This window comes from Monosiga brevicollis, genomic scaffold (genome assembly GCF_000002865.3).
Source record: "Monosiga brevicollis MX1 MONBRscaffold_4 genomic scaffold, whole genome shotgun sequence".
In the NCBI taxonomy this organism is placed as follows: domain Eukaryota; class Choanoflagellata; order Craspedida; family Salpingoecidae; genus Monosiga; species Monosiga brevicollis.
In genome coordinates this window covers 117,024-139,601 of record NW_001865041.1, presented here as the reverse complement: position 1 = coordinate 139,601, position 22,578 = coordinate 117,024, and the positions used below count along the sequence as shown (strand labels likewise).

Here is a 22,578-nt window from a genome sequence, read left to right as displayed (position 1 = left end):
ACCCTGCGCGACGGCAACACGCTTCTGCGTCAACTCTCCACCCGCAACAACGGCATTCTATTTGATAATCCAACCTTTGACGTGGGCGGTCGCCAGACGCTGCGCAAGCGCCCGCGTTGGTATGTTGGTGCCATGACCCGTTCCGAGGCCGAGGCCAAACTCCTCGAGGCCGCTGACCCCCAGGCCGGAGACTTTGTTGTGCGTGAGTCGGCTGCCAACGGCAACTTTGTTGTTTCCATCCTTCTCGATCGCAACACCTTTGAGCACCACCAACTGACGCAGGACGCTCAAGGCCGCTTCCGTCTCAATGGCAATCTGCTGTCCACCGAGTGCACTACCGTGGATGCCGTGGTCAAGCACTTGTCGCAGGAAATGGACGGCACGTCCGCCCTTCTCAATGTATCGGCAGCCGATCTGGACTATGGAGGTAACGACACGGGCATCAACGCTGGTGCGTACGGTGCTGCCGCCCCCGTGGTTGAGGAACGAGATGACTTCTATGGCTCGGTGGTCAAGGGCGAGGAAGAGGCGCCCGTCAATGTCCGTCCCGACTGGTTGCGTGGTGAAATGTCGCGTCAAGATGCCGAGATGATTCTGCAGTCAGACCCCACGCCTGGAAACTTCCTCATTCGTGAAAGCAAGGCGCGTGCCGGTACCTATGCCATCTCGCTCGTGATTCATGATGGCCGCGTCGAGCACCACTCCCTGGTGCCACAGAATGGCACGTACTTGTTGAACAAAAAGCCCATGACTCGCGCTTGCTCGACTTTGGAGGATGTGGTGGATCATCTGACTTTCAATGAGGAATCCATGACATGCACGTTGCGCCCCAAGGCCCCGCGCTCCATTGTGGGCAACCCTGGTTACGAGTTCTCTGAGGACAACGTGGGCTTCCCGGACAACGGCGCCTTCAACCCCACCATGTTTGCGTCTGGTGACAACGACCTCTACGATGCCAAGCCGACCTCTCGTCCGGCCTATGTTGGCCCTGACCAAGGCTACTTTGTTGCTGACCCCACTGCCCCAGCCCTCCCTGATAAGGATCGTGGCTACATGGATGTGGGCACTACCAACGTGAGCAACGACGATGCAGACGCCTAAACCAATCGCCCCCGTACGATGTCAGCGTGTCTGTGTTTCCACTTGATTTTCGTTGCGTGACAATGTTGCGCGGCTGTGTGTGTGTGTGCGCGCGCGCGCGTGTGTGTGTGTGTGGTTTTGTTTGCGTGATGACAAAGACAGGTCGCTTCAAGGATCGTATGAACGGAGCCTTTTTTTCCTTTGGTGTTGCGGTGTCCTTCTCTTTCGACCTGAACATTGGTATGACGCAGTGTGCAGGGCTTTGTCGCCTCCGCCGCCCCTCCCTCCGTGAAGGGGTGCTGCGATTGTCATTTTTTGCCCTTGCGTTTCCTGTGTTTGGTTGAAGGCGAAGTCGATCAAGGCTTAGCCGTGCGTTTCTTGATCGTTTTGCCTGTCTTTTCCCCCTTCTGCTTGGGGCATTTCCCTCTGATTGATTTCTTGATTGCTTTTGTGCCTTTGTGCCTTTGTGCTGCTGTGTGCCGTGTTGTTTGTCTGTTTTTTGCTTTTTTTTGACCATATGGGTTGTTTATGCTTTGCGCCACGTTTCTCGATGACAAGTGATGCGCCCTCAATTGATGAGTGAACGGCCTTTGACGCTGTCCATTTTAATCGAGGAACCAATCATCAACCACACCCGTGTTGCTTGGACACACTAACAAGCCATGCGCGGCTCGGCCGCCAAAAAAAAAAGAAACACCTTGCCCAGAGACGAGTGACTGCAGTGGCGCAGCTTACACTCCCGTCAACGGTCCAAGGAGACAGGAAATGACCATGGTGCACAAGGGAAAAGAATATGCGCAAACACCCGTTCCAAAGTGAGTCTCCTTAAGAGTTCTTCGCAGCAAACAGATGCAGCTTGTCCACAGGCATCACTTGATTCTCAAAATGCAGCTCAGCGTCTGTCAGCTCAAAATTCCAAATTTCCTCCACGGCGCGAAAGGTATGAACGCTACCCTGTTGGCCAGAGAGTTTCGAGTGTGAGCAATGCCGAGTGATTGTGATCAGAAGACCATAAGGCTTGGTACCTTCAAAACAGCCTTATTGTTCAAGGCCGCAAGCTTGTTGATCAACGACTTGTGAAATTGTGCCTCGATCATCTGACGCTGGTGGTCCGATACGACACTCGCCTAAGGATGTCAATGGCATGTCACATGTGTATTGAGAGAAAACCAACAGTCATGACCAGTGGGCTTGCCGCTCGTCATTTCAGGGCGGAAAGAGAACCAGGCACACAAAGGTATCCAAAGACGTGGTTCACACGAACATCAACCAAATCATTCAAGGTAGAATTGAGCGCAGACCCAATGGCCGCATGGTCCATCACGGCCTTGGCTTGGTAGTTGGCCATGTTTAGTGTTTCTGTGGAGTGGCAAGGGGTATTGGTGAGGCGTTGCCCAATCATCACACAGAGCTCGCGCAAGCTGCCGCACGCTGACCATGGCGCTGCCGTGCCGTTCCCCTGTATTCACAGCTTAACCCCAAGTGTCTGAGAAACACTGCCTCGATTCGCCCGCCAGAGCCCTGTTGCCGTCCTCCATACCCGCCCAAAGCGATGGCGCTGCCGTTTGCACACACACACACACACCTCTTTGAATTGTCGCAACACCAACAAAAGCCAAAAAAAAAATGACAAAGACAAGCTCAACGTTACTGTGTCAGCGCTTACACTTTGATGTATTGGGGTCAGTTTATAGGGTAAGGGCATTTTTGTCTCCCAATTTGCCAGTGACACAGGGAGGGTGAGGGTGTTGGTCGGCTCAACGGCAGCGCTCCTCCGCCTCGACCTCGCTGCGCCATCCCGCTGCGCCGCCTTTGAGGCAGCGCAAGATCGAATTGAGTGCGAATCTGGCACAAGATCTTTGATCCGTGCTTACGGCAGACCTTGCGCACTGCAAAAGCCGTTATCGGAGGATTTTGCTTTGATTTCCCTGCGACCGTTCAAGAATGGTATGATGCGTTCCTTGCGCCCGTTTGATTGGCTTGACGGCTCCTGCACTTGGCACTTGGCGGTGCTGAAGCATGGCCCCAACTACAACAGGACCACTTTCGCCTTGCGCGCAAACGCTAATCATGTGCACAGCAACCGCCGCGCCTACAACGGCTTTGCTCACGATTGTTTTGTTGCGTCGCATCTTGGCCCGGCCTTCGCTGCTATCAGTCGGACCTCAAAGCAGAGATTGAGCAGAAGAAGAAGCGTCTGCAGGAACTGCAAGAGCTGCGTCAGCGCCGACAAAGGCAACGCGATGAACGCCAAGGCTCAGTCACCCCAGTCAAGGATGTCGAAGTGAATCAGCTCGTCGATCAGCTGCTGGCGGACGCCGGTGTGTACGGTTGTGATAATGTACCTTCTTCCGCCTTGATTTGATACGCAGAGGCCCGGAAATCTCACGAGCAGATCGATGTGTCCCATCTTCACGCGTGCAGGTGCTTCGGGCCTTGCCCTGGAGCCACGCGATGCGCAGCCGTCCATGCCCGCGACGCCCGCCCGGGCCACGCGAACGCACCGTCGCCCGAAGAATACTGCGGCCATGATGGTGTCAGATGTACGCCATGAAGATGTTGCCCCGTCTGACAGCGTGACCTACGAGCGCTCGGCGCAAACCGACGTTGTTCCCGAGCTTCAACCCAAAGAAGCTAGTCAGTAGGGCTCCCGCATGCATCTTTTGGCCATCCTCCACCAGCATGTCTCTTGTGCCTGCAAACCCCTTGTTTCGTGCTTCTTCTTGCCTATTATGCCTTTCGTACCGCTGGCTTTGCTTGGTCATTCACATGAGAGAGGAAATTCCTTTTTTTTTTTTTTTCTGGAAGGGGGCGGGTTGCTGCTTTCTTCTAAACGGCTTCTTCATTTGGCAGGTGAAGGAGAAAGCGGCGATGAACAGCCCGTGGATGATGCTGCTGTTCCTTTTGATGACGAGGACGAGGCGGAGCAGGCCGACGAGCAAGAGCCGCAAGAAGAGGCCGAGGAGGACACCGTTCCCATCAAAGGTCAGGTCTCCCGCACGCTATTCTTCATTCTCAACATGGTCTCTTCTTCCAAAAGAATCATCCACTGCTTGTCTCGTGAGCTGACCTGCCCAACCACCTCTCCCCAGAGTTGACCCCTGAAGAGGCTGAGCAACAGATGAACACTGGTGACTTCCGCGTGTTTTTGGACAACAGCTCTCGCCTCATGGAGCGCGTTCTCAGTGTCAAATACGATCCACTGATCGACTATGGCGCAGCCGACGAAACAGAAAAGTGTGTTCGGGTTTTTTGGCTGGCGTGATCCAGTTGGCTGTTTGCATTGCCCTTCAAGCCCTGCTCATTGATCTTTGGTTTTGGGGGTGTATTGGCGTTTTTGTGTTGGCCGGTTTGACGAAACTTTGTGGATATTAGGGATTTGGCCCCTGATCAAGCCGTGGGTGAACCCAAGCGCTTCAGTGACAGCCGTTGGACCAAGGGTCGTACTGTAACCTACATTGACTGGTCTTCCAAGGTGAGTGTGTTGCACCAAAGATGGATACTAACCCACGGTTCGAGCCTCTCATCGCCGCATCTTTCTCGCACCATGCTTTTCCATTAGCATCCCGAATTGTTTGCGGCGGCTTACAATGAGAACCCCGATGCTCCGCACGATCCTGATGGTCTGGTGCTGATCTGGAACACCCATAATCTCACCCGACCAGAATACTACTTTGAATGCCAGGTTTGATTTCCCGGTCCCATTGTCCACAAACCAATGCTCGTTGTCACAGCTACGCCTGCCCTTGGTCCTCACATGCCCTGCTGCTGTATGCGTAGAGCGCCGTCCTCTGCTGCCGGATATCACCTTATCAGCCCAACCTGGTAGCCGCCGGCACTTACTCAGGCCAGATTGTGATCTGGGATAAGCGCTCCAACAAGCGCACCCCGGTGCAGCGCTCAAGCTTGTCCTCGGTATGCTTGCCAAGATGTTTGATTGATTATGCGTCCAACCCTCCAATCCGCACCTGAGCGCATGTCATTTCCTGACGCGGACTTGAGAACACTCTCCTCACCCTCATTTGATGGCACAATAGAATGGCCACTCGTACCCCGTGTACTGCATGGATATTGTGGGCACCATGAATGCCCACAACCTGATCACTGTGTCCACTGACGGCAAGCTTTGCAGCTGGAGTATGGACACGCTCAGTGAGCCCGAGGACCGTATGCTGCAGCTTGGCAACACCAAGCAAGCCACAGCCACGTGCATTTCCTTCCCCCCGGGTGATACCAACAATTTCCTCCTGGGCACTGAAGAAGGCACCGTGTATCAAGCGTCCCGTCATGGTGCCAAGGCCGGCGTACAGACCGATGGCTACGCCATGCCGGGTTATATCGGACCCGTCACGGTATGCCTGTTATTTCCAACGCCTGCAGGAAACAAAAGATTTGTTTGTTTGTTTTTTTGTTTGTTTGTTTTTGTTTTTGTTTTTGTTTTTCCAAAATATGACGAGGGGGAAGGGCGGAAGTGGGGTTCTTAGTGCTGATCTATCAGACAAAGTCAGCGTTCAGCGAAGGGTGCTTGCCTGGGTTCTGCTCTCTTTGTGATGCCGTTTTCGTTGATTACCTCGTTGATTGCCTGCACTTTAGGGCTTGCAACATCACCCAGCGACTGGGAATGGTGAATTCTCCCATCTCTTTCTCTCATCATCGACAGACTGGACCGTCAAACTATGGTCAATGCGCGTACGTGATCCATCTGATCTTTGGGTTGGCTTGATGAATTTGATATGAGTGTGGCGGGTCGGAGCGGGCGTTTCTCGAGGGCTGGTTCGATCATTACCTTGACGACTGAGACTCACGGCTTGGCATCAAACTTGTACCAACCCTTTCCACAGTCACAGGACCACATGGCTCTCAACGTTTTTGATTATTTCGACGATTACGTTTATGATGTCAAGTGGTCGCCCGTGCACCCTGCTCTGTTTGCCTCTGTTGATGGCACGGGCCAATTGGATTTTTGGAACTTGAACGGAGACATGGAAGTACCCCTCGCCCGGGTCACTGTCCAAGGCCACAACATTGCTCTTAACTGCCTCAGGTATGCACGTGTCGAGCCTCACTTGCCTGTACGCCGTCATTTCCCTTTCCCGTCTGGCCGGCGTGATGCGTTGGCCTTTTGCACTTGGGTTGATAACTGCCTTGTTCATTGACGAGACCCACCATGCGACTCATGCTGATGCGAATGGTAATAGGTGGCATCAGAGCGGCACCAGCGTGGCCGTTGGCGATGCGGATGGCACCGTGCATGTTTATGACATTGGTGATCGTCTGGCGTTGCCCCGCGCGGACGAAAACTCCAAGCTGCGTGAGACCCTCAACGACTTGCAGGCCGTCCGTGAGGACGTGGATCGAGTGGCGGCGCAATAGGCGCACCCGAGTGGTTAGCACACCATGACCTTGTGTTGTAGCATGGGTTTTTGTTGTTGCTTCTTCCTGTTGCTGGATGTCTATGTTGGTGTGCACCTTGGCCTGCATTGGTGTCGTTCGTAGTTGGCTCATCTCAGTTGTGCCTGGGATGATGGGCGGAGGGGCATGCGCCTCTTTTGATCCAGATTCGCCTTGCGTGCTTCCGCGGTGAGGCGTGTGATTTGTCCCCTCTTGCCACTTACCCTTCATCTGCTGAACGCTGTACTGACTTGTTGGAACATGCCTGTTTGTGTTGAGTCAAAGCCACGCGCGTCCTGCGTGGCCTCCAAAAGAAATGATAAATCCATCAGTCGAACATCCATCCCTAACTTGGCGCTAAAAGGTCAATTTGGCCTCACTTGGACGTGACAAGGCGCTTGGGTTGGATAGAGAAACAGGTCCATTCGTATGCATGTTGTTTGTGTTTCGACGAGGTAGCCTACGCAGTGCGTAAATCATAGCGGCACAAGGGGCAAATGGTGGAAGATTCAAAGTGTCGATCAACGCAATGTCGATGAAATACATCCAAACAAGGCAACCGACGAATCTGCTGGCCGGCTTCAAAGTCATCGAGACATATAGGACACCGCAAAGTTTGTCGCACAAGAGCCGCGGCAGTTGCGGCATTCAGCTCCTGCACGGTTGATCGTCTGTCAAGGTGTGTCAGGCCCACAGGCGTGACTCGCTCATCCAAGGCCAGATAGGCTTCGTAAGTGTCCTCGCTTGGTGCAGCAGCTTGCCATGGGCTCTGAATCGACGACGGTCCCGGTCTGTGTGCTGGGAAAAGTGCCGCTGCCGATAAATGTGGCCAGCGCGGGATTGCTGGACTCGACCATGACGTGTCATCTTCAAAGGGCGTGTCTTCTAGGTGAGACATGCGTGGTGATTCGAAGTCACTGACAAATGGGGTAGGCCTGTCATATGAGGAACGACTGAGCACGTCTGGCCTTCTCACGACATCTCGCCATCTCACGACATCTCGCCTTCTCACGACAGGCCAGTTGCGAGACAAGCGAGGCGGTGGGCTGTCTAGCAGGGGCGTGCGAGTTGCGCTACTCTGTGGCATCCTCCTCAGATGCGCTGTAGCCAATGCGTCACTGCCATCATCTACAACCAGTACGCTGGAATCTTCGCGGTGGCGACGCGAGCCATAACCCATACGCTGCTGTCCTGTCGCGGCCGCAGACTCGGTACTGTTTACCGCTTCTGGCGACAAAGCCAGATATGCTTCGTGAGCGTCCTCGCTTGGTGCAGCAGCTTGCCATGGGCTCTGAATCGACGACGGTGTCGGCGTGTGAGATGCCGCTGCCGATAAATGTGGCCGGCGCGGGATTGCTGGACTCGACCATGACGTGTCATTTTCAAAGGGCATGTCTTCTGGGCGAGATCTCCTTTGTAAGTCGAGGGCACTGTCAAATCGTTGAGGCCTGCGCAAGGCTCGCATTCTCCAGCGGGGCCGGTCAGGAGACCAGCGAGGCAGCGTGCGGCCCATCGGCATGTGAGTTGCGCTACTCTGTGGCATCCTCCTCAGATGTGCTGTAGCCAATGCGTCACTGCCATCATCTACAACCAGTACGCTGGAATCTTCGCCGTGGCGATGCGGGCCATAACCCACACGTTGCTGTCCTGTCGCGGCCGCAGACTCGGTACTGTTTACCGCTTCTGGCGACGAAGCGCGCCCGCGATGGGGTTGCTTGCGTTGAGGTGAGTCGTCTACGACAACCACCTCATCTGACTGAGCGGAGGTCATCCTGGCAGATGCTGCGTGAGAGCGCCGCGCCTGGCGTCGCGCTTGTGCGACAGCTCTTTGGCCATCGGGACGGTTCGCTGAACCCTGCGTAGTCTGCTCGCGACTGGGCAGCGATTGAGGGCTATCGTCTGTCGGCACATCGTCGTCAGGAATGACGATCAACTGCCGAGGAGACCCGTTTGAAGGCATGGCAACAAAGGTCTGTGCTTGGCCTCAAGGCCGAACCTTGAGGCCAACAATTGGAAACGAGGGGCCTCGCCCACACGGCAACTTCCAACCATGCGCCTGCCCCATCAACTCATCAGTGAAAAGCAAATCCGTCCGTGCTTGTGTGCCTCTGTGTGTGTGTGTGTGTGTGTGTGTGTGTGTGTGTGTCTCTTTCTCTAACCCAATTCATGTCTTCTCTCTCTCTCTCTCTCTCTCTCTCTCTCTCTCTCTCTCTCTCTCTCTCTCTCTCTCTCTCTCTCTCTCTCGGGTCTGTTCTTTTGTTCCCTGTTGTTGTTACATGTGGTAGTTGTGCTTTTCCTTTGTGTCTCTCTTTCTCAGACCGTTCATTTCATTTTCTCTCTCTCTCTCTCTCTCTCTCTCTCTCTCTCTCTCTCTCTCTCTCGCCAACTTGTTTGAACAGGTTGCAACCACACACACGCACACACAACACATGCACAGTGTGCCGATGGGGGCTGGTGGAGGTGTGTGGGGAGGGGGGGTGAGTCAAGGGGATTTAAACTGCATTGATCAGACATGGCGAGGCCCGGGATGTCAGGGTCGCCACCAGAGTGGGACCATGTGCTAAAGGTCCTCGAGGCGACCTTTGGCTTTGCGGGCTTCAAGTCGGCTGAACAAGAAGCTGCTGTGCGTGCTGTCCTCCACGGTACGTGCGCTGTCCTGCGATTTGGACACCGACTTGTCAGCTGACGCAAAAGTCTGAGAACAGGCTGCTCGTCCCTCGCCCCTTGCCCCTCCTTCGGCTGGGCTCGGCTCAGCTCCCGGCTCACGCATTGCATGACAGGTGGGCAGGACGTTTTTGTCTGCTTTCCGACAGGTGGTGGCAAGTCCTTGACCTACCAGCTGCCGGCCGTCGTCCTGGGCGGGGTGACGCTCGTCATCTCGCCTTTGCTGGCCCTGATTGAGGATCAAGTCACTGCATTGCAGTCCCTAGGCGTACATGCTGCCACCATCAACTCGCGCACTCCGCGCGCTGAGCGATTTGATCTCCTGCAGCAACTGCGAGCCCGTCCCTGTCCACTTCGCCTGCTCTACCTGACTCCGGAAACACTGCAGACGGATGAAATGCAGCAGCTCATTCAAGCTCTGTATGATGATTCTGTCTTACGCCTCATGGCAGTGGACGAAGCCCACTGTGTCTCGGAATGGGGTCATGACTTCCGTCCCGCCTTTCGTCGCCTCGCCGTCCTCCGCCGCCTCTGCCCCACTACCCCGGTCATGGCTTTGACTGCCACTGCACAAGCTCAGGTTCAAAGCGATATCATCACCACACTCAAGCTTCGCAACCCTGCCGTAGTACGTCGCAGCACCTACCGCGACAACCTCACCCTAGAAGTGCGCATGAAGGACATGTACCCAAACCTGATGGGTGACATTACCACTTTTATCGAAGCTCAGCACGAAGCTGCTACTGCCCGTGGCCAAGCTGCCTCTGGCATTATCTATGCCTTTCGCCGCGAGGACTGCGAGGCCGTTGCAGGTGCTGTGCAGCGACACCTGACCCGCGCTGGAATTCGCTGTGCTGCATACCATGCGGGTCTCAACGCCGAAGAGCGGAATCGCATTCAGCACGAATGGACGGTGGGTCACATCCACGTCGTAGCTGCGACCATCGCCTTTGGCATGGGTATTGATAAAGCCAACGTTCGCTACGTGGTGCACGCTACCATGAGCAAGAGCCTCGAGGCTTACTATCAAGAAGCCGGGCGAGCCGGGCGCGATGGCCAACCTGCCGTCTGTCGGCTCTACTATGCCCAAAGCGATATGTCACTCTTCCAGTATTTGCAGCAAAAAGAGGCAAAGTCCCGCCAAAACAAGGAGCAACCCGATCGAGGAGATCACCTGCGGCATATGCAACACTATTGCCTCGCCGCTACCTGTCGCCATGCAGTCATTGCCCGGCATTTCGGGGAGGCCCTGTCGCCCTGCCAAACACGTTGTGACTGCTGTCGTGAGCCCGAGTCTGTACAGAAGCAACTTCGGTGCGTTGCCGGTCCCAGTTTGTCCCCCTTGTCTTTAAGCACGTCGTAGACTGCCGTCTCCGGCTGCCCGAATGAGCAAGTCAAACAGGCCCTATTCTTTGACCGGCTGTGTGCTGTCATGTACCATTCTGACCCACGCTCATTCGGCTGCGGCGTGTTGTCAAACGATTTGTACGGCTAGGCTGATCACGCGCGACAAGTTGGAAAAGGGTTCACACTTTGTCGCCCGCGCTGGACGTGGCCAAGGCACTTCCTCGAACGGCGAGCCGGAAGGGAGTGACGAAGAGCCCGACCCCATGCGCGAACTCTGTACGTATACGTTTTCCAATCGCGAGCCCTCAAATTGACTGGTCGCTAACATGCATTAACGAGAAATACTCATAACTGAATGCCCTGGCAGTGTTGGATGACTTGCAACGGCGTTTCAAGGCCGTGCCGCAGGCCAAGCGGGATCGCACCATCCCCCCCGACTGTCCCGTGCTGGTGAGTTCATGGCAAAGTCCATGCCTTGTTGGCTGGCAGGACTAGGCTGGGTAGTAACAGTGTTGTTGTTTGCCACTGAGGCTCTGTAGTGGCGGCGGTGACCGAGCTTTGTCAATTTGTTGCATGTGCATGTTGCTCCGTGATGCTGATGCCACATCTTCACCGTGCGTTTGATGTTGTTTGCGCAATCATGGCTGCTTTTTTTTTTTTTTGCTGGATGTTTCTTTTGCTGGCTGTGTATAGAAACCCGAAGCCACCTGGCGTGTAGGGCAGTTGACGATTGCAGCTCGCATTTCCAAGTATCACACGCTTGTCAGTGCCATTCAACGCAATCTAGCACGTGAGATTGTCGTGGCTCTGGCGCCGGCGGCGGCGGTGGCTGCCGCGGACATGGCAGGTCAAATGGAGCTGCGCTGTTGTCGTGTGAGCGAGGATCGCACTGATTATCTCGCAAAGACGACTCGAGCTGCACACAGCATTGATACCTTGACGTCTGCCGAGCTTCAATTCACACCTGACATGCTGGATCGACATTGCGCGCTCAAGCCCGAGTGCGAACCAACCGCAGTGGCAGAAGCTCAGGCGCGGGCCACTGAAGCGGCTGCGGCTGCGGCTGCTGCTCAAGCCACGGTAGATGCCCGTGCTGCTGAGGCAACTGATGAGGCCGAAAAACAAGAACGCAATTTACCTCCGCGTGAGCGGCTTTATTTCGAGCAGGTGGCGGCTCGTAGCCACGGCACGCCGGCCGGATTGTCAGATATGGACATGCACACCAGTCGGCCCAACCGACAGCCCGTGGACGATGCTGCTCTGCTTGCGGCTGCCTTTGGGGATGAGCCGCCTACCAAACGGTCACGTGCAAGCCGCGACACCGTGTCGCGACCCCGCGATTCTGACAAACACCATGCCCCCAAGATGACACAGCCTGCCGGCCCCTCGAGGAGCAATACAGATTTGCCGATGGGCCCGAGCGACCCGCGCCGTCCACCTGCTACCGAATCGTCGTGCGACAAACTCGCCGTAGCCCAAGCTGTGAAGGATATGCTATACCCACGTTATGCTTCGGGTCAACTCGATAAGGTATGAGGTGCTGCGTGGTGCGCGATCGTGCACAGCATTGAAAGAGCTGTCTTGGTTCCTCATCTTCATGACGTTCATGTTCGGGCCCTGTGGGTAGGACGCCTTCAAACGCCTCGCACGTGCAGCCACCAATCAGATCATGGTGCTGAAACCGTCACGTGATGGATTATTAGACGCCGTCTCCCAGTGTCTACGGGAGCTTGAAGCATGACATCTCAAGCACACTGTCATTCACGTTATCTCTTGACCCATCGGGTTGTGCTCAAGATAGTTTAGGATAAGTGGGCATGGATTACGATGACGAGAATCGAGCCCTGCACAGACAAGCCACAGACATTACACAAAAGTTTTGCGTCTTCTCCACTTTTGCTCGCGTGTTTGGCTTGCCGGTGTTTACAGATAGGATGCATGTCAGGAGGAGTATCACGCTTTGTTTGTTCAAGATTTCGATTGCTAGACATAACTCAAAGCTACATGGAAGACATAAAAAGAACAAAATCGAAAACGGGGTTATTTAGCTGCCCACATCAGCAACACACGCCGTGGCATTCTCATTCACGATCCAGCTACCATCGCAAGCCGAGCACTGCGCATCACCGCGGTAAAAGCGGCATTCAGTGCACTCGGGCATGACGCCACAACCCAGATCGAGAGGGCAGGCCACAGGCTTAAAGAAGGCATCCATCTCACAGGCTTCGAAAGTCGAATCGGTCTTGCAAAACCCATTCAGCGCTCCCTCGGCGCTCATGCAGTAGCTGTTGGGCATGCAATAGCCGTCAATCTTGTGAGGGCATCGTTGGCACTTGCCATCCTTGACGCCGTGGGTGTCCAGGACGCAGCTGGTGCACTGCATCTCCTCGTCGCACGAAGCACAATCGCAGGGGCAATCGAAGAGCTTGTAGCGTTGCAGGTCCATGCCAAAGCGCAGGCGGTCGGTTGCCTCGTCGTACACGGCCCACATGTTGGTCGGGTACATCGGGGGGTTCATGTCCGTCAAGCCCTCGGCGACCTGGGGAAAGGTTTGGATGTATGGGTTGGAGATCTGGCCATCGCGCAGGCGCTTGAAGAAGTCAACCGAGACCATGATCTCATGCGCAACAGTCTTGCCATCGAGGGTGATCAGGATGGGGCTGATACCGGGATACCTATACAGCCAGATCGACGTGGGGGAGTGGAGTCAGAAGGGCCTGCACACGTAGTAGTACCTGCAGCAGCAAGAGTGGATGCAAGGAATGTTGCCGAATGGGCGTATGGGGCTGGCACCTACCAAAGGCCAAGGCGGCAGCCCTCATCTGAGCCACCAGAAGCTTGGGTAAGGCAGGACAGCCAGCGCGGGGGCGTGGCAGGCCACGAGTCATCAATATCACGAGGAGTGAAGACATCATAATCCGACTTGGGCAGCCAGTGCATGCCGTGGCGCGGGACGGCGTGACCACCAAAGGTCGAGTCCAAGATGAAATCATCCGACAGGACGCGGCTGGAGGGGTAGTCAAAGATGGCAGCGCTCACGTTGTCCACGGGGCAGGGGGGAAATGAGGAGCACTGTGCCAGAGAATTGCGATCCTCCTCCGAGATGGAGAAGAAGTGAATGTCCATGTGGGGGGTGCCATAGCCGTGGCCAAAGCCGTCATAGCCTGTGCAGATTCCCATGATGGCGAAACAGGATCAAGGGAATGACGATGAGAACCAGAAAGGGTGGACTGAAAGATACGATGTTCGGGTGGAGGAGGAGGAGGGCAGGAGAGGGCAGTGGACGATTTGATGGATTGGGAAATCACTGACCAGGGTGACCAGCAGGGTTGTAAGCGGCAAAGACGTGGTTGTAAGGCACATCGTTGTTCTCGGGGACGGCCCAGGTCTCATCCCACTCGTCGGTGGGGGCGCCGGGCTGCAGGGCACCAAAGGCCGAGGCGTTCATGTCAATCCAGATGGCCTTGTTCCCGTCGACGTACAGCTTGACGTCCATGCGGCCGCCCAACTCGGACATCTCGATCTTGGCCAGGGCAGCAGTGGCCAGGCACAGCAGCGCTGCAACAGTACGGCACGAAGCAGCCATCTTCTTCGATCTTGCTTGCGATGAAAAATGAAAGCCCTCCAACAAGGCGATCTCGGAAAAACGGTTGAAGCAGTGCGATCGTGTATCAGTCAAGAGCTCGTGCTCAAGGTGGGTGGTGGTGGGGGTGGACCTTGAGCACGCTGCTCCCCCAACGTGGGAAGCTGTGGGAAGCTGTGCCCGCTGTGCACTGCTGTTCCATAAGCAAGAAGCGAGATGTGGAGAGAAGACGAAGGGCACAGATCAGTTGCAGCACACAGACAAAGAACGTGGCGGCTGTTGTGTGTCAGGAGCAGCAGCGCGCTAGGCCACAGGAAAGGAGCGCGTGTGCAGAACCGAGTGGGATTTTCTGGGGTAACGCGTGTTCGGTGTGTGCATGTCAAAAGGCCATGCCATCTTGTAGGCTAGGCTCAACCGACATGTGGCTCGAAGTTTCAATTGTTTCAGATAACTGGTGCCAGTACGTAGTAGCGTTGAGGACCAAAAGCCGAAAATCCCATGCTACGACCACTGCACGGATCAGCTTTTGGTGCGAGTACAACCATTTTGGTCGCGTTTATGTCAGGAGTTCCCATTGTTGCAGATTACAGTGTGATGATGTGTACACTTTGGGATTGAGGGATGTGCGGTTTGGGGTTGAGTTGTTTTTTTTAATTTGCCATCCCGTCCCCATCTGACTGCGCATCACTCCATTGGGCGGTTGAGGTAGATCAAGCCGCCGGCTGGTCGTTGGAACGGACACGTCAAGCACCGGAGGGCGATATCAGAGGCTCACACCTCTGGGCATGGGCAAGCAGAACTGTGCTCCCGACATCACCCAAAAAGCTTCGCAGCCATTTTGTCAACATCTGATCTGGCGTTTTGGTGTTTTAGCGAGGTGGGACAGCAGGGCATTTAGAAAAGCAACGGAATTGAGTCGTCCACCCGTCCCATCGCCGCAAGAGCCTCGTCGAGCTGCAAATGGGGATTGGGATTACATGTATGGTACAGAAATGTTCCTTGACGGGTGACCATATTTCAGAACATTTAGCTTGACTGCCAATGACAACGGCCCGCTTCAGCAGTCACGAACCTGATGGGCTTGCAGAGAAGTGTCTAATGCAGGCACCACCTCCCCGTGACCGCTGCCCATCCGCGCGCGATGCAGATCGAGCTCTCTCTTTCTACGGAATCAGGACGCATGTGATGGTGAGTGTCACCCCTCGTCCCATCCTTTGAAAGCGTACCAGTTACCAACCATGCCGGGAACAAAGGAAGTGTCAGAGCCCACAGCACCCTCGGCCGCCAAGATGCGGCAATGCGATAATACGCTGCCACGACGGTGATATGGAACAGGAACGCCACTCTGGGCACCGAGAGCACATTGCCTAGACGAACGACACCCACGATGTGTCGTTTCTGAGCATCGGCAACCGTTGCTTGAATCGATCGGTTGGTGTTCCTTGCCCACCGGAACAAGTCAACAGGGTGGTTTGTGAAAGCCTGATCCAATGCTCCATCGTACGGCAAAGTTCATCCTGTATTACTTGGTAAAGAGCTCAGTTTGCAGACAAACTCAAAGTCCACTTCCAAAGATAACAACGCCTTCGTTTCCACATCATCCTCCCAGTGCTGGTCCACGATCCGTCCGTGTCAGGCTCCACATCGTGTGTGGAGGTCAGTTTTGGGACGTGAGGAAGCGCAGAAAGCGTTTGGAGAGGGGTTTGTGAGACTGGGTGTTCGAATGCGTGGGAGCACGGATTTGGCGCTATCAGTCCATCATGCCGACCGCAGACCATGGTATTGTTCTGATCCCGTGTCGTTGGCACAACCTTATCCTCCCCCCCCCCTTTCCGCGTTCAGTAGCGCGCTCGCTTCCTATGACCCACTGCCATTGTATCTTTGTATCTAGCTTCTCGCACTATCGTTGTATCGAGCTCGTCTGGGGGGCTTCGAGACGAATGCCGGATGAAAGCAGCAGATTGATGCATACCACGGTTTTTGCAATGCGCGATGCACACGTCTACTCGGACGGGTGTCCATGCGAACCCCCGAGCACATCTTAGACGGGCCATTGCAGTAACAAGTGCTGCGGATCAAAGCGACTTCTTGTCGTATGCAGGCACAAAGTCAAATGTCAGCACCGTACACAACGAGCGAGCAGGGACGAAGTGATAAGAATCGGCTTGTATCAGTGCGAGGGACTGTGAGAAACAGCTGTAGATGCGAGACCTGCGATACTCGCCCCCACTGGCGCATGGGCGAGCTTCAAGCCAAATTCCACTGGCAAAGTGACAGCCACAGGGTCACCAACAAGAAACATTGAGAATAACCAATAAAACACAAAAAAATAGCACAAAATTACCCTAAAATTCGCCCAAAATTCAGTGAAAGCACCATCAGCGTGCAAAGTCACACCGTGGTTACACTTTCACACACAAAGTAAGTGACCGCGTGCGTCCCGCGCTGCTACGTCGGTCGCTGCAGGACACACGAGTCGGTCGATTGATTAACGACGTGCGAGCTCACGCGCCGGCGGTTGTGCGGATGGGCTAGCGTGCCTGGATCCGGATGCTCGCGCTGTGACACCTGCAGGTGCAGCAACAACACCCACACCCAAGCCTACTGAACCTTCACCATGGCGTCCAACGACGCAAGTCTCTCCGTGGGTCGCGGCTTTGATAGCGTCAGCAGCCTCCCCGACGCATTGCACGTCGGACAAGAGGAGGGGTGAGAATGCCTGCCTGTGATGGATACCGTTTGGTTTGAGACCACATCATCCTATCGCTGCCCTTCACACTCACCAGCGTTTGCGGATTCGGCATCACCGTCACATTCACACCGCTAGGTTTGACTTTGTGTGCACGCCAATCGTTGACCCAATTGCACCGAGCAAATACCAGGGCGATCTGGCTGCCGGCCTCAACGCCGTTGACGAGAGCTTTGCTCAGTCCGACACCATCCTCTCACATGCTGGTAGGGGCACCAGCTCGCTGACTACCATGTCCTTGGCTGCTGTGACCATCACCATCAATGACAACCTCTCACCATCACATGCTACCCTGCAACCTCCTCTGCACGCACGGTTAAATATCAGAGTGGTCACGTTTCATCGTGGCCGCCATCTCAGACTGGATCAACGTGGACAGTAAAGATCCGTACCTCCAGCGCCTGTCCTCCGAGGTATGGGCAAGGTCCACGCTAACCACCATGGCTCGCAGCATCCGCCGCTGTGCCAAAGCCGTGTCTCTCAGACGTGGCAATGCCCGGCCGAACTCTTAGGCCCTCCAGCGTGAGCTTCGCTGGGCCATCCACCTGGGTGTGCCATGCATCATGCTGCCCCTGGCTTCGCCCGATGTCGTGCGCCTTGCCAACACCATCGCTCCCTTTGTGTCCTCCTCGCGTATGACCCAGTTTTGGGTCCGTGCCCCTCTCGTGGCTCGCGAGTTGATTAACAGCCAACCCGACGAACAGGTACGCGTCCTACGTGTGCTGTGTGTCCATGCCGCATTCCCCAGCCCTTCTCCTCATTTTGCTTTTTCGTTCAACATTGCTGATCACTGTCACGGCAGCAACGGTTGCTGCTCGCTCGCAGCGACGCAGATCGTCCTCTGTACAGCAGCTGGGAGTGGTGGAATCAGCTTCGTCGTCTTTTGGCGCCCTGCCTCCGTTTCAACGTCGGTAAGCCCAACTACATCCTGCAATCCAGGATGCAGTATCCCCGATCGTTCTGCTGGAGCTCACAAAACCATGCGGACTCGCTCGAACAATAGCGTTGGAGCTAACATCAGATATTTGCGATGAAAATGGCTTGCTTCAGTGGGAGGCCGAGCCCATCAAGGCCCTGATCGTTCCCACCTCCATCTTCCTCACCAACTCCAAGGGCAACCCGGTTTTGTCCAAGGCACATCAGGCACTCTTCCTCCGTTTCATGCGAGTACGTTGTTGGCGCGACAAGGCCCGCGAGCGAGCCCCCATCTCTCCGATCCTCACTCTAATCTTAAACGCAACAAATTCCTGTCGGTGTCTTGCCTTTGGGTGTCTCACATGTTGTCTTCATTCCTTTAGTTGAACCCTCAAGTGGTCGTGGTCGGTGATGCCGCCGAAGGTCAAACACACAACATTTACCTCCGCTACTTGCACTTCCTGTTCTCCAAACGTGCGCCGCCTTCCACGTACCAATCCTTCACCAAAGGCTACGAAGATTACATTGAGATTCCACTTCAAGTGCGTGCACTGGGATATCCTTGTTGACCCCGTTTTGGGAGGGTCAAAGGTGTCTTTTTGAGCTCTTCACTTGCTTGCTTCATCTCATGTACTATTGCACAACCACTCTTTTGCCACAATGACCCACCTTTTAGCCCCTGATGGACAACCTTGAGTCGCAAACCTACGAGACCTTTGAGAAGGATCCAATCAAATATGTGCAGTATCAAAAGGTCTGTTCCACGTTCCTACAATTTCGCATGCCTTCGACGATGAGGAAAGCTGCGGAAGCCTGTCCATGGGGTGTTGCTGTTTGTCTATTAACCAAGGTATGCTGGCTTGCAGGCTGTCGAAAAAGCACTGTTGGATCGCATCCCAGAGAGCGAGGCCGGTAAGCTTTCAAGGTCAAAGCAGGCGATGCCGCCAGCTGCAATCAACATTTCCGATTAACATGCCCCCGCCCCCCTTTTTTTTTTGTTTTCCGGGTTGGTGTGACACGGCCCGCTTAGAGAACACAACGGCCGTTGTCATGGTGGTCGGTGCTGGTCGTGGGCCTCTGGTGCAACGCACTCTCGATGCCGCTGCCGAGGTGGGCCGCCAAGTCCGCGTGTATGCCGTCGAAAAGAACCCCAATGCCGTCATCACGTACGTGTCATTTGTCATGCCCAATCAAGGCAGTGTTGAACTGGCCGGCTTGCCTTTGTTCATTTTTAAGCATTTCCGCCTTACTTGTCAGGTTGAAACACCGCAAACGCACCGAGTGGGCTGATCGCGTGACCGTGGTCAGCCAAGACATGCGTCGTTGGCAAGCACCCGAACAGGTGAGATAATTGCACTCTGGTTTCGTGGTTAAGTGGCCAGCAGCTCCCTACGCTTGGATGGCCTTTCTCCAGCTCCATTGACCCTCTTCTGTGCCTCATATCTTCTTCTTTTGGATTGACAATAGGCAGACATCTTGGTGTCCGAGCTGTTGGGATCCTGGGGTGACAATGAGCTGTCACCTGAATGTCTTGATGGTGCCCAGCGCTTTCTGAAGCCAGATGGAATTAGCATTCCTGAGGAGTACACCTCATACCTGGTGCCGGTGGCCGCCCACCGCGTACACACTGACTTGAGCGGCCATACCTTGCCCAAGGCCCTCGAAACGCCGGTATGCCATGGTTGATAGCTCTCCCGCCATTGTGTGCATCTTGCTACGAGTTCATTTTCTTTCGTTTGATTCCTTTGACCCCGCCCTGGATTTTTTTCTTCAAAATTACCGTTTAGTATGTTGTGCTGCTGCACAATCACGTTTTGCTGGCTCCCGAGATTAAGCCCCTGTTCAAGTTTTCGCATCCCAATCCCGAGTGCAGCAACCCAGATGGCCCAGACAATCAGCGCTACATGACAGTTGCCTTCAAAGCCTCTCATTCAGGCCTGATGCATGGCTTTGCTGGCTACTTTGACAGCAAGCTTTATGGCGACGTGTATATCAGTGCGTTCAACCCGCGACCACGACAGGGGGTGGTCAGATCTTCATTCATGTCACGCGTTTGCGTTTGCCTTTGCGTTCTGCGGTCGGTGCTTTGTGTTGTCCGCGTAGGCATTCACCCAGAAACGCACACCCCGGACATGTTCAGCTGGTTCCCCATGTTCATTCCTCTCAAGGTAAAAAAATTATCATCATGGATACGTCGATAGTGATGCAAAGGCATGGCATGGGGGCCTTCCAAGGCCACGTCAAGTGTCATCTGGTGTACCTGGCAGAGCTTGAACTGACATTCATGTGTGCATGTGTACGGCTCGCTTAGAACCCTGTGTATCTGCGGCAAGGCGAGACGGTCAAGGCCCACGTTTGGCGCAAAGCAGACCAACACAAGGTATCAACGATCGATGGCGTGTCTGTTCATGGCTGTGTGTTTCGGGTTCAATGGGTCGGCATGCCGTTGATTGCCGTTGATCAACTCACAACACATTTGCTCGCGTGCTCGATCAGGTGTGGTACGAATGGTGCATCACCAGCCCACAGGTGTCCGATATTCACAATCTGGGCGGCGAGCATTATTTTGTTGGTCTCTGAGATGGGTGCTTGACAACTGCCCCAGTTTTTCATTTTTGAGTGATGGATCAAGATCCAGCGCGCACACTACGCGTTGTTGCATGTCAGTTGGAATTTGATCTCGCAGAGAACAAAACAAAATCCAGTTTTAAGCCAAATTATTGTTCATTACGCAAATGTATGGTGGCCGGGCCGAGGTCGGGGAGATGAAGGGGCGAGAGGTGGCGCTTGAGAGAGGACAAAACGAGTGCCTGCACCATCTCGAGAGGACTTCACGCGCACAGCTAAAAGGCGTAGTGCAGCAAGCTGGTTTCGACTGGCTCACGGCAAACCGGGCAGCGTTTGTCATGACCACAGGCATCCAGCCACTCAGCCAAGCAGCTCCGATGGAAGGTTTGGTGGCCACAAGGCAGCACGGCTTTAAGCTCTGTAAGTCATGATCGCATACGTTGGTTCATAGGCCAGTGGATGAGGGAAAGAAGACAGCCCAGCAAAATGATAACACGAAACAAAAGAGAGTTCAAATGAAACCCAAAATGAAACACAAAGCGGGGGGTTGGAACAGTGAGCGGTTACTTCGCATCGCACGTACCAGAGCTCGCGTCATCAAACTCGGCAAAGCAGATGATGCACATGTCAGCTTCGTACACCTGATCTGGTTTTTGGGAAGCAATCATCTCCACAATTTCGGCGCCGCGCCGCGTCGTTTGCATGCGCTGCATGCGCTGTAGCCGCTCGCCAGCACGCCGACGACGCTCCGCTTCGGCAAGCCACACACCAGCAGAGATACCAGCCCAGAATATGGCGACGACAAAGTAGATCCAGATGTGGCGAGGCGTTAGCCAGAGCCCGGAGCCCAGGATTAGGGCCGGTACGAGAATGGTCTTGAAAGGAAGGATGCGATGCAGCTGAAAGCGACCGAGTAGAACGTTGACCACGTAAAAGGACATGGCAAAGGTGGGAGACACGTAAAAGTCCAAATGACTAAGGTCGAGGATGAATCGGTTGACGGCGCCCACCACCGCTTGTACGCCACCCCAGACCACCCACATTACGGTGCTCACACTGGTGCTGCACCAAATGGCTGCTGCATTGACGCGAGCACCAAGCAATCCCATCATGTGATAGGAGGTTGCAAGCGGAGCGTCAAACTTGCCTTCGTGATGCAAGTAGATGCCGTAAATAAGCAGGATACTGGCCATTAGGGGCAGCAGCGGCGAATGCCAGATGCGCATGATCATAGCAGTTATAGTGCTCAAAGCGGGTCGCACAACTCGCAACGTCAGGTGCGACGCTTGGGTCAGAATGGCCACCAGGTTATCCCATTGCACAAGTCGACGCAGCCCATTGTAAGCTCGGGTCACGAAAGAAGCCAACCAGCGCAAGACAAGATGCCAGATTCGGAGCGTCACGTCTAGAAGTCCAAGGTCTAGGTGTTCATAGTGATGTTCAAACACGCGCATCAAGGCTGGCGACCTGCGTGCGGTGGCCACCATGATGCCTGCAATGGTTGCACACGCATATGTGGCCAGGGCATAGGCAACGCACACCAGGTTCGTATTCCAGGCGGTACGCAGTGTCATGGTGGCGAATGCAATCCCAATGGCCGTGAAAGCTATCACGCGCAGCCACTTGAGAGAGCGCCGAAACCATGCCAAGGCCCGCGTCAGGATTCGTACTAGCGCCTCGCTCAGGCGCACCAGGCTTGCCCACATGGCCTGTACCAGTGGTTTGACCAGACGCGGCCAAACAAAGCTCTGCCAGGCTGCACCCACATGGCGAGCACACCAACGGCCCATCAGAGCCACTTTTTGCCCAATTGGTCCATATACGACAACGCGCCAACAATTAAGCGCAACGCGACGTAGAAAGTTATTGGAAGGCATTTGGTACACTGTAAACGTCAGCTTGCGATGCAAGCGGGCTGCCAAGAGCGCCCCGATGCCCAAAGCTGCAGCTGGGAAAAACTGCTCAGCAACGACAAGGCACAGTGCGGTTCCAAGCTGCGCGAGGGCAAGGGCACCATACACCTGTGCTTGTGAAACAAGCAAGATATCTAATCAAGAGGTCGCAAAGGAGGTGAGGCTGCTGATCTGGGCAATCAAGCTGGCCACGCACGGTGGAAAAGCAAGAATGTCGAAAACGTACAGCGAAAGGAGGTATCAGGCAGTCGCAAGTACTCAGCAGCACCACAGCGCAAGAGAGGAAACAACGAAATAGTCATGCCCGCGACGCCCAGGCCAAGGCGAGTCAACGATGCCAAGGTGGTCATCTGCAGGATTCCCCAGTC

The 22,578-nt window shown here is 54.8% G+C and overlaps 6 protein-coding genes across 6 annotated transcripts; 3 read left to right on the top strand and 3 right to left on the bottom strand.

The window, feature by feature from the left end:
• Positions 1 to 4,171: 4,171 nt before the first annotated feature.
• Positions 4,172 to 6,453, top strand: MONBRDRAFT_15003 (uncharacterized protein; the record flags this gene model as incomplete). Its single annotated transcript, XM_001743772.1, has 8 exons — positions 4,172 to 4,317; positions 4,456 to 4,555; positions 4,643 to 4,765; positions 4,861 to 4,995; positions 5,118 to 5,432; positions 5,674 to 5,769; positions 5,928 to 6,124; positions 6,279 to 6,453. Coding segments are annotated over 8 exons (1,287 nt in total), but the record flags the coding sequence as incomplete, so codon positions are not given.
• Positions 6,454 to 6,937: 484 nt separating this feature from the next.
• On the bottom strand, positions 6,938 to 7,111 carry MONBRDRAFT_3618 (uncharacterized protein; the record flags this gene model as incomplete). The annotated part of the gene is made up of 1 exon (XM_001743518.1): positions 6,938 to 7,111. A coding segment is annotated over one exon (174 nt), but the record flags the coding sequence as incomplete, so codon positions are not given.
• A 1,887-nt stretch (positions 7,112 to 8,998) lies between these two features.
• MONBRDRAFT_15227 (uncharacterized protein) lies at positions 8,999 to 10,498 on the top strand (the record flags this gene model as incomplete). Its single annotated transcript, XM_001743771.1, has 2 exons — positions 8,999 to 9,113; positions 9,252 to 10,498. The coding sequence occupies 2 exons, from the start codon at positions 8,999 to 9,001 to the stop codon at positions 10,496 to 10,498; spliced, it is 1,362 nt and encodes a 453-aa protein (XP_001743823.1).
• Positions 10,499 to 12,526: 2,028 nt separating this feature from the next.
• MONBRDRAFT_23281 (uncharacterized protein) lies at positions 12,527 to 14,068 on the bottom strand (the record flags this gene model as incomplete). Its single annotated transcript, XM_001743517.1, has 3 exons — positions 12,527 to 13,157; positions 13,280 to 13,646; positions 13,795 to 14,068. The coding sequence occupies 3 exons, from the start codon at positions 14,066 to 14,068 to the stop codon at positions 12,527 to 12,529; spliced, it is 1,272 nt and encodes a 423-aa protein (XP_001743569.1).
• A 2,614-nt stretch (positions 14,069 to 16,682) lies between these two features.
• MONBRDRAFT_31396 (uncharacterized protein) lies at positions 16,683 to 20,417 on the top strand (the record flags this gene model as incomplete). Its single annotated transcript, XM_001743770.1, has 16 exons — positions 16,683 to 16,774; positions 16,893 to 17,020; positions 17,142 to 17,227; positions 17,327 to 17,518; positions 17,617 to 17,725; positions 17,818 to 17,981; positions 18,113 to 18,271; positions 18,406 to 18,483; positions 18,596 to 18,641; positions 18,760 to 18,895; positions 18,987 to 19,071; positions 19,197 to 19,400; positions 19,517 to 19,724; positions 19,833 to 19,897; positions 20,041 to 20,109; positions 20,226 to 20,417. The coding sequence occupies 16 exons, from the start codon at positions 16,683 to 16,685 to the stop codon at positions 20,307 to 20,309; spliced, it is 1,905 nt and encodes a 634-aa protein (XP_001743822.1). The 3' UTR covers positions 20,310 to 20,417.
• A 155-nt stretch (positions 20,418 to 20,572) lies between these two features.
• On the bottom strand, positions 20,573 to 22,003 carry MONBRDRAFT_23279 (uncharacterized protein; the record flags this gene model as incomplete). The annotated part of the gene is made up of 2 exons (XM_001743516.1): positions 20,573 to 20,715; positions 20,881 to 22,003. 2 exons carry the CDS (start codon positions 22,001 to 22,003, stop codon positions 20,573 to 20,575), a joined length of 1,266 nt encoding a protein of 421 aa, XP_001743568.1.
• Between the last annotated feature and the right edge of the window lie 575 nt (positions 22,004 to 22,578).